This window comes from Anomaloglossus baeobatrachus, chromosome 8 (assembly GCF_048569485.1).
Source record: "Anomaloglossus baeobatrachus isolate aAnoBae1 chromosome 8, aAnoBae1.hap1, whole genome shotgun sequence".
NCBI classification, from domain to species: domain Eukaryota; kingdom Metazoa; phylum Chordata; class Amphibia; order Anura; family Aromobatidae; genus Anomaloglossus; species Anomaloglossus baeobatrachus.
In genome coordinates, this window is record NC_134360.1 from 262,495,544 (window position 1) to 262,515,482 (window position 19,939).

Genomic DNA, 19,939 nt, shown 5'->3' on the forward strand with positions numbered 1-19,939 from the left:
GGTGCTCAGTACTGGCAACTAGTGATGAGCGGGCACTACCATGCTCGGGTGCTCAGTACTGGTAACTAGTGATGAGCGGGCACTACCATGCTCGGGTGCTCAGTACTGGTAACTAGTGATGAGCGGGCACTACCATGCTCGGGTGCTCAGTACTGGTAACTAGTAATGAGCGGGCACTACCATGCTCAGGTGCGCGGTTCTGGTAACTAGTGATGAGCGGGCACTACTAAGCTCAGGTGCTCTGTACTGGTAACTAGTGAAGAGCGAGCACTACCATGCTCAGGTGCTCTGTACTGGTAACTAGTGATGAGCGGGCACTACCATGCTCGGGTGCTTGGTACTTGTAATGAGCAGTTGAATGCTCAGACGGGCTCATCTCGCGTCCCAAAGTATTATGAAAGTCAATGGTGAAGTTGAGCATTTTCCTGGGGAATCTTCCGGAAAAATGCTTGAGTTCCCCATTGACTTCCATTATACTCGGTTACTTGTGTTGCGCCCATCCAAGCATCCAACTGCTTATTACGAGTACCGAGCACCTTAAAATGGTAGTGCCCACTCATCACTAGTTACAAGTACCGAGCACCTTAAAATGGTAGAGCTCACTCATCACCAGTTACCAGTACCGAGCACCCGAGCATGGTAGTGCCCGCTCACCACTAATTACCAGTACAGAGCACCTGAGCATGGTAGTGCCCGCTCATCACTAGTTACCAGTACAGAGCACCCAAGCATGGTAGTGCCCGCTCATACTAGTTACCAGTACAGAGCACCTGAGCATTGTAGTGCCCACTCATCACTAGTTACCAGTACTGAGCACCAGAGCATGGTAGTGCTCACTCATCACTAGTTACCAGTACAGAGCACCCGAGCATGGTAGTGCCCGCTCATCACTAGTTACCAGTACTGAGCACCCGAGCATGGTAGTGCCCGCTCATCACTAGTTACCAGTACCGAGCACCTGAGCATGGTAGTGCTCACTCATCACTAGATACTAGTACCGAGCACCCGAGCATGGTAGTGCCCGCTCATCACTAGTTACCAGTACAGAGCACCTGAGCATGGTAGTGCCCGCTCATCACTAGTTACAAGTACCGAGCACCTTGAAATGGTAGTGCTCACTCATCACCAGTTACCAGTACCGAGCACCCGAGCATGGTAGTGCCCGCTCATCACTAGTTACAAATACCGAGCACCTTAAAATGGTAGTGCCCGCTCATCACTAGTTACCAGTACCGAGCACCTGAGCATGGTAGTGCTCACTCATCACTAGTTACCAGTACAGAGCACCCAAGCATGGTAGTGCCCACTCATCACTAGTTACCAGTACTGAGCACCCGAGCATGGTAGTGCCCGCTCATCACTAGTTACCAGTACTGAGCACCCGAGCATGGTAGTGCCCGCTCATCACTAGTTACCAGTACCGAGCACCTGAGCATGGTAGTGCTCACTCATCACTAGATACTAGTACCGAGCACCCGAGCATGGTAGTGACCGCTCATCACTAGTTACCAGTACAGAGCACCAGAGCATGGTAGTGCCCGCTCATCACTAGTTACCAGTACCGAGCACCCGAGCATGGTAGTGCTCACTCATCACTAGATACTAGTACCGAGCACCCGAGCATGGTAGTGCCCGCTCATCACTAGTTACCAGTACAGAGCACCTGAGCATGGTAGTGCCCGCTCATCACTAGTTACCAGTACAGAGCACCTGAGCATGGTAGTGCCCGCTCATCACTAGTTACCAGTACAGAGCACCCGAGCATGGTAGTGCCCGCTCATCACTAGTTACCAGTACAGAGCACCCGAGCATGGTAGTTCTTTCTTGTCACTAGCGATGACATTAAGTACAATTGTTGAGATGCCCACTGATTTGCCAAACTCTGGCATTATCTCAACCACTGCTCCATTCATTCCCTATGGAGTTGCCAGAGACAAGGTATAAAGCACTTAACAGTCTGCTGTGGAATGTGTGGAGGGCCCAGTTTTGGTGATCGATGGGGGGTCAAGTTGTCTAAAAGTTATGATCTATCCTAGATTAGATGACTACCTGTTCCAGCCAGACTACTCCTTTAACCATTTATGTTCTGTTGAAATTAAATTGTGACATACACATACTATTAATATAAAACGAATCTAAGTAATTGATTACATAATGACTAATCTCCATATAGATAGCTGTACATATGTATTTTAGAGGAATGGACTTTCTGAAACTTTTGGAAAGTTTTCAGTTGATTTATTTTTAAACATAGATGTTACAAATGTAATAATAAAGCTCATATTCTGTAAATAATGTCCAACTAACTATACACACACCTATATTATGGCTGTTACAATGATGCGTAAATATATAGAAGAAACCAATCTGAGCACTCTGGGGAGGATCTGGCCTAATAAAATGAAGGTGTTATTTCCCTGGAGTTTCTCCCACCCCTGCCCCCTCCTCCCACACCTCCCAAAAGCTAACACACGCCCTGGTGATAGGGGAAGAGCCGCACATTGTCACACTGTCACTGGAGTTTGTGGCAGTTTTCCCTGGGAGGATCATACTCGGTTGTGTGCACTGAGACGGCCATTGTTTGGATGTGGCCGGTCGGGGATCTCATTGGGTTGAGCTGGGACTCTCTTGATTTTCTGCATTCCTCAATGTGAGCCGTTCCCAGACAGGAAGGCAAATAGGAGCAGGAAACTTTTTTTCTTCTTTTTTTTGTGTGTGAGTCTCTGCTCAGTGTCCTGCAATGTGATCCCGGGATGAAATGCAGTTCACAGGTAAGAAGTGCGCTGGAATCTACCCTGCCCCATGATTTATCATATTTATCATCATTACATAACTCTGATACCTGGCGTCGGCTTCCTATAAGGTAGTTGATGTAATGAGATCCGCACTGGTTGTACAAGTCCTATACATGATGCAGGTCACTTACCTGCCGAGGTTTGTGAAAATCTGGAGTGTAAATTGTCCAGATTTCAACGCTTATGTCCAGTTTTGCTGATAAAGTGGATTTGCAATACAGAGAACGAGATATGAGATTCCCCGTAATGAAATCTGTAGTTTTCTTTACTGGCGCGGCCTTTCCGGGTTGAATATATCTCATGGGAGCAAATTAAGACGTTTCTGAAACACTGTCCAAGTGTGAGTTGCAATGTCCAGTCCGGATTTAGGTCTCCTTGGTAGAACTCGCAGACTCATAGACCTAAAGGCCCCTTTACACGCTGAGACTTTCTAGCGATCCCAACCTGGCCGGGATCGCTACAAAGTCTCTGGTGAGTCGCTGGTGAGCTTTCAAACAGGCATACCGGGAAAACGACGCAACAGCGATCCGGACCTGCAGAACGACCTAGCTAGTCATTGGGGACGTTGTAAAGCAGCTTTTTGAAAGGGAAGTCGCTAACGAAGTCGCTGTAAAGTCCCCTGTACACACTGAGACTTTCTAGCGATCATGCTGCACAGCGGGAAACAAAGGACCAAAGAATGGTCCTGAACGATTTGTAGCGATCAGCAACTTCACAGTGGGAGCCAGGTCGCTGATGTGTTTCACACACTGCAATGTCGCTGGGGAGGTCGCTATTACGTCACAAAACCGGTGACGTTACAGCGATGTCGTTTGCGATGTTGCAGTGTGTAAAGCCACCTTAAGAATCCGAGTTCGGATCAGGAGACCACCGCGGTCTCTCCAGACATTGCAGTCTGTACTTGGATTGTGTTTCACAAATGTCCGAATTCGGCCTAAGGTACTTTGGATCCCCCATGTGTCTTGTAATTAGATGGACGGCCAGAGACCTATCAAAGTCTGCAATAGATTGGGACATACCAGTATTGATTCATAGTCTGAATATTTGTCTGAAAGCCGCACGTGATCACATCCTGAACAGTGAAGGGAGATAAAAGTTTGGATTTATTACTTAAACATCATGATTTCTGCAGCAATTACTGGCAACAAGTAGTAAAGAATTCGATACATTTTAGATTCTAAGAATGATACAAGTTTTCAGTAGGACAAGGAGATTTGAGATTGATAGACCTCAACTTTATTACAATTTGTGGGTGGTCAATTAAATTCCCTCTTGGGTCTCCGGAATGGCTGACGGATCTCGGAAGAACTAAGATGCAGTTTCTTTCAACACTGGGTAGAAGTGTAGAGGGAGTAAGTGTCTTATAAATGCAGTAATTGTAAGGGCCCAGATAAGCTGATAATTGGAAAATAAGCATCGTAGAAAAACTCATTCCCGACTATTGGGTCAAGTAATGCTCATTCATTGGGTGCAGTGATGAGCGAACTGCTCGGTAAGTGTAACGAGCATTATGATGCTTGGGTGCTCGGTACTCGTTTACAAAGTATAATGGAAGTCAAAGGGGAACTCTAGCATTTTTCCAGAAAATTGCTCCAGTTCCCCATTGACTTCCATTATACTCAGTAAACGAGTACTGAGCATAAAAGTGCTTGTTAGGCTTACCAAGCACCGAGCAGGTCGCTCATCACTACTTGGGGGAAATGATATTTTGCAGGCTTATAAATAATCATTCTCGGCAGCACCTTGTCCTATGTAAGAGGAGTCATGCTGCCGATAACCTGTTTTTTTTTTTATGTTGATGGAATGATCATATTAACAATGGTTCTGTAGGCATTCTTTCTAGTCAACTTGTCCAAAACAGACCAACAAACGACAGCCAAAAGACTTGTATATTGTCAATCGGCAATTGTTTACTTGCTGGAATTGGGCAGTGTCCATCAGCCCTATGGGGTCTTAAAGTTACCTTTTAACATTTAATAGAAATGAGTAAATCCGGAGCATAATACTGCACACAGGATCGACTCAACTGAAAAGCAACTGTGTTGATGTATTTTAAGGGTTGTGTCGCCTGCAATAGTATATGTATGGGTCCTTAAATGGTTAGTCCCCTCACCCCCGGCTGCAGGTTTTATTTTTAAATAAATCGCACCATACACACCCTCCCTGGGTCCAGCACTGAGTTTCCACCGCTGCTCCCGGTGCTGTTATTGTCTGCAGCGCTGACGTCACTGACCTCTGACCGCTCGTGCCATCAACTCAGGTTTTTAAATAACAAACTGCCGGGGAGAGGGGTCTCTGAAAATGGAAAACCCCATTAAGGCTATGTCCGCACGTTGCTTTTTACCTGCTTTTTTGCTGCTTTTTCAACTGCAGCGTTTAATGCCAAAATGGATGTGTTCTGCTTTTCAAGCAAAGTCTATGGGAATTTGGGTTTCTTGTCCGCACTATGCAGTTCAAACTGCAGCCTTTTTGGTGCAGAACTTTGGTCAAAAACTCAGCTTTGCAGTGCAAAACCCAAATGGCAAAAACAACTGACATGTGAATTGTTTTTGCCATTTGGGTTTTGCACTGCAAAGCTGAGTATTTGACCAAAGTTCTGCAACAAAAAGGCTGCAGTTTGAACAGCATAGTGCGGACAAGAAGCCCAAATTCCCATAGACTTTGCTTGAAAAGCAGAACACATCCATTTTGGCATTAAACGCTGCAGTTGAAAAAGCAGCAAAAAAGCAGGTAAAAAGCAACGTGCGGACATAGCGCTTCTGGATATTGTCTGATCTAGTAGCACATGTATACTCACAGGATCCTGTGTATGACCATCACAACCAAATAAGGGGAAATCTTTTTTTTTTTTTTTTTACAGAAGTAGAAGCATTTTTGTCACAATTATGAAAATCATGGCAAATTATTAGTGACGAGCGGGCACTGCCATGCTCAGATGCTCTGTACTCGTAACTAGTGATGAGCGGGTACTACCATGCTCGGGTGCTCTGTACTGGTAACTAGTGATGAGCGGGCACTACCATGCTCAGTACTGGTAACTAGTGATGAGCGGGCACTACCATGCTCGGGTGCTCGGTACTAGTAACTAGTGATGAGTGGGCACTACCATGCTCGGGTACTCAGTACTGGTAACTAGTGATTAGCGAGCACTACCATGCTTGGGTGCACAGTACTGGTAACTAGTGATGAGTGGGCACTACCATTCTTGGGTGCTCTGTACTGGTAATTAGTGATGAGCGGGCACTACCATTCTTGGGTGCTCTGTACTCGTAACTAGTGATGAGCGGGCACTACCATGCTCGGGTGCTCAGTACTGGTAACTAGTGATGAGCGGGCACTACCATGCTCGGATGCTCAGTACTAGTAACTAGTGATGAGCGGGCACTACCATGCTCGGGTGCTCAGTAGTGGTAACTAGGGATGAGCGGGCACTACCATGCTCGGGTACTCTGTACTGGTAACTAGTGATGAGTGGGCACTACCATGCTTGGGTACTCAGTACTGGTAACTAGTGATGAGCGGGTACTACCATGCTCAGGTGCTCAATACTCGTAACTAATGATGAGCGGGCACTACCATGCTCAGGTGTACTGTACTGGTAACTAGGGATGAGCGGGTACTACCATGCTCGGGTGCTCAGTACTGGTAACTAGTGATGAGCGGGCATTACCATGCTCGGGTACTCTGTACTGGTAACTAGTGATGAGTGGGTACTACCATGCTCGGGTACTCAGTACTGGTAACTAGTGATTAGCGAGCACTACCATTCTCAGGTGCACAGTACTGGTAACTAGTGATGAGCGGGCACTACCATGCTCGGGTGCTCAGTACTGCTAACTAGTGATGAGCGGGCACTACCATGCTCGGATGCTCAGTACTAGTAACTAGTGATGAGCGGGCACTACCATGCTCTCGGGTACTCTGTACTGGTAACTAGTGATGAGTGGGCACTACCATGCTCGGGTACTCAGTATTGGTAACTAGTGATGAGCGGGCACTACCATTCTTGGGTGCTCTGTACTCGTAACTAGTGATGAGTGGGCACTACCATGCTCGGGTGCACAGTACTGGTACCTAGTGATGAGCGGGCACTACCATGCTCGGGTGCTCAGTACTGGTAACTAGTGATGAGCGGGCACTACCATGCTCGGGTGCTCAGTACTGGTAACTAGTGATGAGCGAGCACTACCATGCTCGGGTGCTCAGTACTGGTAACTAGTGATGAGCGGGCACTACCATGCTCGGGTGCTCTGTACTGGTAACTAGTGATGAGCGGGCACTACCATGCTCGGGTGCTCTGTACTGGTAACTAGTGATGAGCGGGCACTACCATGCTCGGGTGCTCTGTACTGGTAACTAGTGATGAGCGGGCACTACCATGCTCTGATGCTCGGTACTCGTAATAAGCAGTTGGATGCTTGGATGGGCGCAACACGAGTAACCCAGTAGAATGGAAGTCAATGGGAAACTCAAGCATTTTTCCGGAAGATTCCCCAGGAAAATGCTCAACTTCACCATTAACTTTCATTATACTTTGGGACGCGAGTTGAGCCCGTCTGAGTATTCAACTGCTCATTACAAGTACCAAGCACCCGAGCATGGTAGTGCCCGCTCATCACTAGTTACCAGTACTGAGCATGGTAGTGCCCGCTCATCACTAGTTACCAGTACTGAGCACCCGAGCATGGTAGTGCCCACTCATCACTAGTTACCAGTACAGAGCACCCGAGCATGGTAGTGCCCGCTCATCACTAGTTACCAGTACTCCGCACCTGAGCATGGTAGTGCCCGCTAATCACTAGTTACCAGTACCGTGCACTCGAGCATGGTGGTGCCAGCTCATCACTAGTTACCAATACAGAGCACCCGAGCATGGTAGTGCCCGCTCATCACTAGTTACCAGTACTGAGCACCCGAGCATGGTAGTGCCCGCTCTTCACTAGTTACCAATACAGAGCACCCGAGCATGGTAGTGCCCGCTCATCACTAGTTACCAGTACTGAGCACCCGAGCATGGTAGTGCCCGCTCATCACTAGTTACCAATACAGAGCACCCGAGCATGGTAGTGCCCGCTCATCACTAGTTACCAGTACTGAGCACCCGAGCATGGTAGTGCCCGCTCATCACTAGTTACCAGTACTGAGCACCCGAGCATGGTAGTGCCCGCTCTTCACTAGTTACCAATACAGAGCACCCGAGCATGGTAGTGCCCGCTCATCACTAGTTACCAGTACTGAGCACCCGAGCATGGTAGTGCCCGCTCATCACTAGTTACCAATACAGAGCACCCGAGCATGGTAGTGCCCGCTCATCACTAGTTACCAATACAGAGCACCCGAGCATGGTAGTGCCCGCTCATCACTAGTTACCAGTACTGAGCACCCGAGCATGGTAGTGCCCGCTCTTCACTAGTTACCAATACAGAGCACCCGAGCATGGTAGTGCCCGCTCATCACTAGTTACCAGTACTGAGCACCCGAGCATGGTAGTGCCCGCTCATCACTAGTTACCAATACAGAGCACCCGAGCATGGTAGTGCCCGCTCTTCACTAGTTACCAATACTCCTCCGCACCTGAGCATGGTAGTGCCCGCTCATCACTAGTTACCAGTAGTGCGCATCCGAGCATGGTAGTGCCCGCTCATCACTAGTTACCAGTACTGCGCATCCGAGCATGGTAGTGCCCGCTCATCACTAGTTACCAGTACTGCGCATCCGAGCATGGTAGTGCCCGCTCATCACTAGTTACCAGTACTGCGCATCCGAGCATGGTAGTGCCCGCTCTTCACTAGTTAAAGTACTGAGCATGGTAGTTTTTTGGTTTTTTTTTTATCATTTCGGCCTCTATGCTCTAGGCCCGTGTGCGATTGCAGCCCCTGTACCTGTTACATCCCTCCTAACCTGGATAAACGGATATAGATAGAGGTTATTTTGCCTTTTTTTTTTTTTTTTTTTAGCCGTAACTGTTACATCTCCTACATTGTAGTGTGCGGACTTTGATGTATGACATGACAATGGGAGCAGGCATTTTATGGGGTGACCGTATATTATGTGGTGTGGTTCATCATCATGAAGCCATGCGTGTTTCTAGGCCACAGATCAGTAATAACGGATGTGTTTGTGTGATTCTCAGTTATGGCTGAATTCCTGATCTGATTTGTTACAATGATGGTGTCATTCAACTGCAATAAGACATATTTAAAGTAATGTCTTAAAAATAAAGTGTGTGGGTTATTCCCCCCTTTTTCTTTCCCTCTCTCTCTCCAAGAAGCCGCTTTTTTTTTCTGGAAAAGCTGGGTAAATGTGGCAACTGGAGCTCCTAAAAGTGCACGGCTTTTCCAGGTTCCTCAGTAGTTACCCAGCGACTGTCTCTAGACAGAACTAATTCTTCTGTAAGGCCCTTAAATAATCAACTGACAAATAAGACTTTGCACTTCTGTTGATTGATCCCTGCCAGTGTATACTTACTGTGCAACCCGTAGAGGGTCCGAACGATCATATTGAAGGGGCTTTCTATTCAGTGCCGCCACTAGGAATTTCAGGCCCCATACTGGCAAAATATTCGGGCCCCCTTGAGACTCCGCCCAGGCTCCACCCCAGCCCCGCCTCCACCCCTCAAACCTTCAAACCTTGCATAGTCCTGCCGCCACTCTTTGAAAAACTATAATAAAAAAAAAATTATATATAATGTGTGTATATATATATATATATATCACACATGCCCTGCCCCTCCTATCTCACACAGCCTGTACACACGCACACGCACCCCCATATCACACACAGCCTGCGCCACCCCCATATCACACACAGCCTGCGCCACCCCCATATCACACACAGACTGCGGCACCCCATATCACACACAGCCTGCGCCACCCCCATATCACACACAGCCTGCGCCACCCCCATATCACACACAGCCTGCGCCACCCCCATATCACACACAGCCTGCGCCACCCCCATATCACACACAGCCTGCGCCACCCCCATATCACACACAGCCTGCGCCACCCCCATATCACACACAGCCTGCGGCACCCCATATCACACACAGCCTGCGGCACCCCATATCACACACAGCCTGCGCCACCCCCATATCACACACAGCCTGCGCCACCCCCATATCACACACAGCCTGCGCCACCCCCATATCACACACAGCCTGCGCCACCCCCATATCACACACAGCCTGCGCCACCCCCATATCACACACAGCCTGTACACATATACACACACAGCCCGCAGCAACCCCTGTATTACACAGCCTGTACACACATTTTATATATATATATATATATATATATATATATATACACACACACACACTGCAGCACCCCCATATTACACACAGCCTGTACACATATACATACACAGGCTGCAGCACCCCCACATTGCACACAGCCTGTACACATATGGGGGTGCTGCAGCCTGTATGTATATGTGTATGTGTACAGGCTGTGTGTAATATAGGGGTGGTGCAGCCTGTGTGTGTACACATGTACAGGCTGTGTGTAATATGGGGGTGCTGCAGCCTGTATGTATATTACACACAGCCTGTACACGTATACACACACGCTGCAGGACCCTCATATTACACACAGCCTGTACACACACACACACACACACACACACACCCACACACACACACACACACACACACACAACAGGTACATTTCTCTACACACACTATACATTACCTCATCTTGCATTTCCAGATGGTGCACAGCAGGAGATGAGACACTGGGATCTGCACGGAGGCTGCAGAAGTTCCAGTCACTTTTCCTGTCATGAGATCAGGCACATGATTAGTCAGCTGACATGGAAGGTCCTGAATTTACAGGTCCTTCACCTTCTCAGCTCCTGCAGCCTCCGTTGTGATCCGGTACGTTTCCTTTCCTGTCCTGCTCTGCAGAGCAGGAAGAGAGATGGCAGCTCTCTATGAGTGGCCCGGGCCCCCCTCATTGCCCTAATGGTGGCCCCTGCCCTTGGGGCCCGGTGAGCAGATGAATGAAAGGGGAGGGGCCCGGGCTGTCAGTGGGGCCCCCCTCCTGGCTTCTGCTCACCGGGCCCCCTACAGGAGTCCACAGTAGTAATGCCCTGATGGTGGCCCTATTTCTATTACTGATCAACCCCTGATTGATTGTGTGACGCCCTGGACTAGTCAGGTCGTCCCAGGTAGTCACACACAACACCACACCCCCTCCCGATTAGGTGACATCAGTCAAACTAAAAACCTTGTCACCACCCTCCAGGTTTGATGTCCACACCAGGGGGGGCGGAGCCAGGTGGTTGGCTCCGCCCACCGAGGAGTTCACAGGCCTGGAGGTGGGAAAACACACACAACAGTTCAAGTACAAGTGGAGAGTAGTCTGGAGGAGGTAGAGAACAGTCAAGTTCACGGGCAGTCCTGTGTCCAGGCCTGCCAAGAGACTACCGGGTGGCTGGGTCGGAGCCCAGTCACCATTGGCAAGGAGGCAGACTGTGGTGGCTGCCTGCAGGAGCTGGGAGTACAGCCGGTAGAACCGTAGGGGCCGGGGTCGGGCGGTGGCCCACCAGTACCGAACCGGGGAACCGATTGGAAACCGGAGCACCAGGAGGGGTACTCAGACCCAGCACAAAGCCCTGAACCTACAGGGCCGAGTCAAATCAACTGATTGCGGACTGGACTTAAGGACCTATCCCACACAAGTCCTGTTAGAAGACAACAGCCCAACCATACCGGGTAACGCCACCGCCAAGGCATAGAGACCCAAAGGGCCAGCACCTGCGGGCAAACGGGCTCCTGCGGCATATACAATCGGGGAGCGGACTACCGGTGTCTAGGCATAGAAGTCAAACATTTACACACAGAGGTGCAGGAGAAAGGCGGAAACCACCAACCTATACCGGGCCCCGTTCATCACTCCGTTTGGTTTACCAGAGACTCCAGTGTGTTGTGTCAGAGTGAGTACAACAGTGCCATCAGGCACCGCACCGCAACATCTCACCCTGCACCCCGGCCCTCGCCAACCGGGACTGACACCCCCTACCCACGGATGGGTCAACACCTAGCTGCGCCATTACACCGCTCCCGGGAGCCCCCCATACCTTCACTGCAGCGGTGGTGTCTACAATCGCCACAACCCGTGGGTGGCGTCAGGAACTTACATCCCAAACCAAACCACCGCGGCCCAGGCCGTGGAACTCCTCACCCAAGTCCCCGCGTGTAGCACCAACTCCCTTGCAGAGCGACGTGACCCCCGAATTCGTGAGAGGCTCGAGCCACCACCCGCAGTACGAGCACGGATCAGAGTGGCTCGGCGGTCACAGCCGAGCCCGCAGGGCGGTACAATTGCTCTCAGTGAGAGAAACAAAATTAAAATTTTATAGTTGTGATACCTTTTAATGGCTAACTAAAATAAAAATAAAATTTGATGTTATAAAGCAAGCTTTCGAGACATCTCAGGTCTCTTCCTCAGGCAGGGTATGACAAAATATCTGAAGAAACACAAATATATACACAAAACAGGGCAGAGAGATGCATAGTAAAAGGACACTGAGCTTGGAAAGTGAATCCTTAATTAGCTTTGAATCATTTTTCAACTGGCTAACACGGTACCAAAACCTTTTTCTTTTAACTGATCAACCCCTGTAATGGTTTCTTCTTTTCTGATATAATTATGATGGTTGCCGCCGATTGGCTGCAGCGGTTTCATGACATTTGATTATATTGGGATGTGGACACCGGGCTGAGAATGAAGGAGCGGTAGCAGTACAGGTAAATATAGATTAGATTTTTAATTTCTGCAGCACCCGGACGCCAATAAAAAAGGGGTTGTATAGAAACTGACAAGACATCGAACGTTTGCCTGTCCCTATACTGTTTACATTCGTCCATGTAAAAGGGCTTTTAGACGAGTGCTGGTTGGTTTGTTGTATTGTCCATCAGTGCTCATTATGGGCAGAAATCTGCCAGTGTAAAGGGACCTGCAAGCTTAGCACAGGTCCCTAAGGGGCGCAGCACAGCACAACATTTCATATCTTATGCAATGAATCAGGCAGGCCATAAAATATTAATATGCGGGCTCGTTCATAGGAGCATACTATAAGTACAAGCTCTGTGTAGGGATTGCACATGGACCCATTATAGAAAATGTAGCAGTGCGCATGCCTGATTTACCGGCCAGGCTAGTGCATGTAAACCTCACACTTCAAGGGGTTTTCCAGATTTAGTAAAAAAAATAAATAAAAGGAGTTTGTTTTTTCCCAGGAACAGAATCACTCGTGTCGGTGGACTGTTTATGGCCCATAGACAAGAGTGTGGTGACCCTTTCTACTAATTCTAAGCAACCCCTTCAACTAGGTAAAGTTGATAGCCAGGTAGCAACACATGGGTTTTAAAGAGAATCTATTACCAGGTTTGTGGGGGGTTTTTTGCTATGTAAACTGAGAGCAACATGATTTAGGGATACTGACCTTTATTCCAGTGATGTCCCTTACAAGACTGCTTGATGCAGTTTCAATAAAATCAGTGTTTTATCAGCAGAGGACTAGTAGTCTCATGCCATGAAGTCCTCCTGCTCTGTGTAACCCCGCCCCCACTAGTGATTAGCAGCACAGTGTGCACAGAAAGTTGCCAATCAGTGGTGTGGGTGGGGTTATTCAGAGCTCAGTATTTAGAGAACTGGTAGATCTGCAGTAGCTAAAACAGGAATTTTACCAAAATGAAAGCAAGCAGCCCAGTAAATGACACATTGCTGGAATCAGGGTCTTTGTCTCTACATTATGCTGCTCTTAGATTACAGCAAAAACCTGCTGACTGATTCCCTTTAATGATAGCCTCCATATTAATTGTCACTCAGCTATTCCAGAAATTGATACAACTGAGTGGAATTTCTCATGACTTCACACAATAGAATGACTCAGGGACATAAATTTACTCAGTATTTTTGGATTCTTGGTTAAATTGCCCTTTTAAAACCGTTTAATAAGTTTCTAATAGCTGGCATCATGAGTAAGCTTCCTAGCAGCCGTGCGTCACCGGCGTCTTGTGACTCGCTGACCCTCGGAGGGTTGCAGCACTCTCCAGGGTCAGCCTCATTGGCTGTGAAACAATGAAGTTCGCAATGTTTGCCTGGCCTTCTTCTCGCCTTTGAAAAAAAAGTGACTCATGGATGGAGCCGAAAATGGAAATCAGGCCAGGTGAGGAGGTAATGAGAGGATTTTCCCCGTATGTGCCATAATTTAAGAAAAAAAATTATAGAAGTCAAACATTAAGGGGGATTGTGCCGTAATCTGTGTAATTGAGGCGTTTGAAAGTGGGTGATCGCTTTTAAGCTTGTAATACACTCATCGCTGTTACTCAAAGGGCTTTTTCTTCTGGCTGTGTAATGTGCGGAGGGAGCTTTCCTTCCAAGACGTCTCATCAGAGCTGATCCGTCAACCTTACATAAGAACCGGCTTTAGGCTTACTCCGCAGAACACGCTCAATTAGTAGCTTTCCTGGATCTCGTCTCTCATCAGGCTTTTCCGTCTGAAACCATGGGAATAAGCTTTTTACGGAGTGCAGAAGGGCGTAATGTAAAAGATGCTTATTATCTGGAACATGCTGTAAATTGGGCCGGCATAGTGTACATAATGCGGTGGTGTAAAACACAAATTCTGTGCATATCTGACATTCCCGAACGCTGCCTCGGGCACGTTTATACGTTTATGCGTCGCACTTATAAATCGGATTTGTCATATGAAAAGAGGTATTTATTAGAGTCTTTTATGGTTATTGGTGCTGAATGTAAAGCATATATTAGATTTAATGAGTATTTGTTGGATATGTGATTCCAGACTTAAGAAGGACCAACCACCAGGATTTTTTTATATAAACTAAAGCCAGTGCTATACTGGTGCTATCAGGCTGAGTCTATACATACAGTGCTATACTGGAGCTATCAGGCTGAGTCTATACATACAGTGCTATACTGGAGCTATCAGGCTGAGTCTATACATAAAGTGCTATACTGGAGCTATCAGGCTGAGTCTATACATACAGTGCTATACTGGCACTATCAGGCTGAGTCTATACATACAGTGCTATACTGGCCCTATCAGGCTGATTCTATACATACAGTGCTATACTGGCACCATCAGGCTGATTTTATACATACAGTGCTATACTGGCGCTATCAGGCTGATTCTATACATACAGTGCTATACTGGCACTATCAGGCTGATTCTATACATACAGTGCTATACTGGCACTATCAGGCTGATTCTATATATACAGTGCTATACTGGCACCATCAGGCTGATTTTATACATACAGTGCTATACTGGAGCTATCAGGCTGATTCTATACATACAGTGCTATACTGGCACTATCAGGCTGAGTCTATACATACAGTGCTATACTGGAGCTATCAGGCTGAGTCTATACATACAGTGCTATACTGGAGCTATCAGGCTGAGTCTATACATAAAGTGCTATACTGGAGCTATCAGGCTGAGTCTATACATACAGTGCTATACTGGAGCTATCAGGCTGAGTCTATACATACAGTGCTATACTGGCACTATCAGGCTGAGTCTATACATACAGTGCTACACTGGAGCTATCAGGCTGATTCTATACATACAGTGCTATACTGGCACCATCAGGCTGATTTTATACATACAGTGCTATACTGGCGCTATCAGGCTGATTCTATACATACAGTGCTATACTGGCACTATCAGGCTGATTCTATACATACAGTGCTATACTGGCACTATCAGGCTGATTCTATATATACAGTGCTATACTGGCACCATCAGGCTGATTCTATACATACAGTGCTATACTGGCACTATCAGGCTGATTCTATACATACAGTGCTATACTGGCACTATCAGGCTGAGTCTATACATACAGTGGTGCTATACTGGTGCTATCATGCTGATTCTTTACATATCTTTAGTTGTGAGAATAGTGGTATAGTTTGTAAAATACAGGCAAGTTACATTTGTGAAATGTTATTTGGTAGGAGCTGGTGCTGCAGAATATCCAATAGGTGGGTCGGGCTTTGCTAGTTATTCCTGCCCCTGTCTGCCTGCCTGTCCTTCCTCCCCTTGCCTCTGTTATTACATGGGGGAGGAAGGACAGGGGGATGAAGGCAGACAGGGGCAGGAATAACTAGCAAATCCCGACCCACCTATTAGATATTCTGCAGCACCTATCAATCAAATAACCATGTATTTCACAAATTTGCCTATATTTCAGAAACTATACATCTGATCTCACAAGTAAAGGTATGTATAGAATCACCATGATAGCGCCAGTATAGCACTGTATGTATAGAATCAGCCTGATAGTGCCAGTATAGCACTGTATGTATAGAATCAGCCTAATAGTGCCAGTACAGCACTGTATGTATAGAATCAGCCTGATAGTGCCAGTATAGCACTGTATGTATAGAATCAGCCTGATAGCGCCAATATAGCACTGTATGTATAGAATCAGCATGATGGCGCCAGTATAGCGCTGTATGTATAGAATCAGCCTGATAGAGCCAGTATAGCACTGTATGTATAGACTCAGCCTGATAGCTCCAGTATAGCACTGTATGTATAGAATCAACCTGATAGTGCCAGTATAGCACTGTATGTATAGAATCAGCCTGATAGTGCCAGTATAGCACTGTATGTATAGAATCAGCCTGATAGTGCCAGTATAGCACTGTATGTATAGAATCAGCCTGATAGTGTCAGTATAGCACTGTATGTATAGAATCAGCCCGATTGAGCCAGTATAGCACTGTATGTATAGAATCAGCCTGATAGTGCCAGTATAGCACTGTATGTATGAAATCAGCCTGATAGTGTCAGTATAGCACTGTATGTATAGAATCAGCCCGATTGAGCCAGTATAGCACTGTATGTATAGAATCAGCCTGATAGTGCCAGTATAGCACTGTATGTATGAAATCAGCCTGATAGTGCCAGTATAGCACTGTATGTATAGAATCAGCCCGATTGAGCCAGTATAGCACTGTATGTATAGACTCAGCCTGATAGTGCCAGTATAGCACTGTATGTATAGAATCAGCCTGATAGTGCCAGTATAGCACTGTATGTATAGAATCAGCCTGATAGAGCCAGTATAGCACTGTATGTATAGAATCAGCCTGATAGTGCCAGTATAGCACTGTATGTATAGAATCAGCCTGATAGCGCCAGTATAGCACTGGCTTTAGTTTACATAGGAAAATCCTGGTGGTTGGTCCTCTTTAAAGCGGACCTGTCATGTTGTACTTGCACAGAACACAATGATATCTGTTTTATTTGGAAAGGATACTTGTATGTTATTCACTGAAATCCCTCGGGCTTGTACGCAGGAGTCCAGTTGGCGATCCCTTGAGTGATTAACAGTCTTCCCTATATGATTGTGCATGTAGAAATAACGGTCACGCAACTTAATAAAAACCAAATCTATTCCCATCTCACTTGTTTATTGTCACCAGGTAAACCAATATAACTGCACAAAATATAGAAATAAACATTTCTGACATGCAAAAACAAAACACCAAAAATTTAGTGCTCAATAAGACTTCCCAAGACTGGGAAGGAGTCTTGCGAGGATAATTTGCATATTCCCAGTGCCTTCTGGGATAAGTGAAGAGTCACCGCGAGCTCAAGGAGAACCGGGTTTTGGCCGTTACAGCCGGAAGGAAGACTTCTGAAAGCCGAACTGAATTTTAGCCTGTCTTCTTCATTGTGAGCGTGAGTGAGCAAAGTGTGAGCAAAAGTAAGTGTGAGTAGAATTGTTTGTATTTAGTTGTTTAATTACTTAACATTTGTTTAGTGCTATCCCCATTAGAAAATGTGCTCCACTATTGCTAATGCGATCCAGTGTACATCTTGTCTCATGTATGCAGTCCTTGAAAAGCCGTTCGAGGGTGCATACTGTTGTTCGAGATGTGAGCAAGTTGCACATTTGGAAGCCCAGATACTGGATGTAAATGAGCAGCTGGCAACTCTGAGATGCATTAGCAATATGGAAAGGAGTTTGCCGCTCACTGAGCAGCAGCTTGCTGGGTCAGATGTGGGGGAGGATCGTAGTAGGGAGCGGCAGGACGGTGAGGTAGGTAGCTGGGTGACAGTTAGAAAGGGGGGTAAAGGGAAAAGTGCTAGGAAGGCTAGTCCTGAACTGACACACCCCAATAGGTTTGTAAACTTGGCAGATGAGGGGGATGTCATTACAGGGGTAGCATTGCTGCAGCAAGGCATGACCTCTGAACGCCAGAGGAGTGTCTGCTCCAGTAAGGGGGGGAATAGGAGTGCAGGGCAGGCAAGACAGGTACTGGTAGTGGGGGACTCAATTATTAGGGGGACAGATAGGGCAATCTGTCACAAAGACAGGGATCGCCGAACAGTGTGTTGTCTTCCTGGCGCTCGAGTTCGGCACATCGCTGATCGGGTTGACAGATTACTGGGAGGGGCTGGGGAGGACCCAGCGGTCATTGTACACATTGGCACAAATGACAAAGTTAGAGGTAGGTGGAAGGTCCTTAAAGATGATTTCAGGGAATTAGGTTCTAAGCTTAAAGCATGGACCTCAAAGGTGGTATTTTCGGAAATACTACCTGTGCCACGAGCCACACCAGAGAGGCAAAGAGAGATCAGGGAGGTTAACAGGTGGCTCAGGAATTGGTGTAGGAAAGAGGGTTTTGGGTTCCTGGAGAATTGGGCCGACTTTTCAGTTGGCTACAGATTCTATGCTAGGGATGGGCTGCATCTTAATGGGGAAGGTGCAGCTCTGCTGGGGCAGAAAATGGCTAGAAGGTTGGAGGAGTGTTTTAAACTAGGAATGGGGGGCGAGGGTATTCACTTTATAGAAAGGGAATGTAGTGCAGATAGTGACCAGGGCACAAGTAATGAAATTGGGGGTGGTACGGGGGGAAGGGTTAGGACAGTTAATACAGTAAGCAGGAATACAGGTACAGAGTCATACGTAACGTGCATGTACACTAATGCCCGAAGCCTCACAAATAAGGTGGAGGAATTAGAATTAATATTGTTGGAAGAAAATGATGATATAGTGGGGATATCAGAGACATGGCTGGATGAGAGCTATGACTGGGCTGTTACTTTACAGGGTTATAGCCTATTCAGGAATGACCGTACAAATAAGCGAGGGGGAGGCGTGTGTCTATATGTAACATCATCCTTAAAACCCATCCTGCGTGACAACATATGTGAGGGTACTGAGAATGTAGAGTCCCTATGGGTGGAGATAAGGGGGGGAGAATGAATAATAAAATACTGATAGGGGTGTGTTATAAGACGCCGAATATTATGGAAGAGGTAGAGAATATCCTCATAAAGCAAATTGATAAAGCAGCGAGTCTCGGAGAGGTAATTATTATGGGGGACTTTAACTATCCTGATATAAATTGGGGAACAGAAACTTGCAGTTCCAGCAAAGGAAATAGATTTTTGATAACAATGAAAGATAATTACCTTTCACAAATGGTACAGGACCCCACAAGAGGGGGAGCACTACTAGACCTTGTACTAACCAATAGGCCAGACCGCATATCAAATATACAAGTTGGGGGTTACTTGGGGAATAGTGATCACAAAATAATAAGTTTTCATGTATTCTTTAGTAAGATGTCTAGTAGAGGGGCTACAAGGACACTAAACTTCAGGAAAGCAAATTTTAAACGGTTGAGAGATGATCTTAGTGCAATAAACTGGGATGATGTACTAAGTAATAAAAGTACACAAAGCAAATGGGAGACTTTTATGAGCATCCTGAATAGGGCTTGTGCAGAAAATATACCCTATGGGAACAAACATGCTAGAAATAGGAGGAAACCCCTATGGCTATATAGAGCTGTAAGGGAAGCAATAAAAGAAAAACAGAAAGCCTTAAAAGAATTAAAGAGGGTAGGTAGTGATGAGGCATTATATAATTATAGAAAATTAAATAAAATATGTAAAAAGCAAATTAAGTTAGCTAAGTTTGAGACAGAGAGACTCATTGCAAGAGAAAGTAAAAATAATCCTAAAATATTCTTTAACTACATAAACAGTAAAAAACTGAAAAGCGATAGTGTTGGCCCCCTTAAAAATAGTCTTGGTGAAATGGTGGAAGGGGATGAGGGTAAAGCCAACCTGCTGAATGACTTTTT

At 46.6% G+C, this 19,939-nt stretch overlaps 1 protein-coding gene across 4 annotated transcripts in view; it reads left to right on the top strand.

The window, feature by feature from the left end:
- The window catches only part of RASAL2 (RAS protein activator like 2), a 272,881-nt gene that overhangs the window by 74,715 nt on the left and 178,227 nt on the right, over window positions 1-19,939 (top strand). The window contains exon 1 of one of the 4 annotated variants that reach the window (XM_075320626.1): window positions 2,520-2,771. The exons of the other annotated variants lie outside the window; for them this stretch is intronic. Coding sequence (XP_075176741.1) covers window positions 2,759-2,771 — 13 coding nt within the window. The 5' untranslated portion in view covers window positions 2,520-2,758. Of the gene's footprint in view, window positions 1-2,519; window positions 2,772-19,939 lie in introns of those variants that run through there. 4 annotated transcript variants of the gene reach the window in all.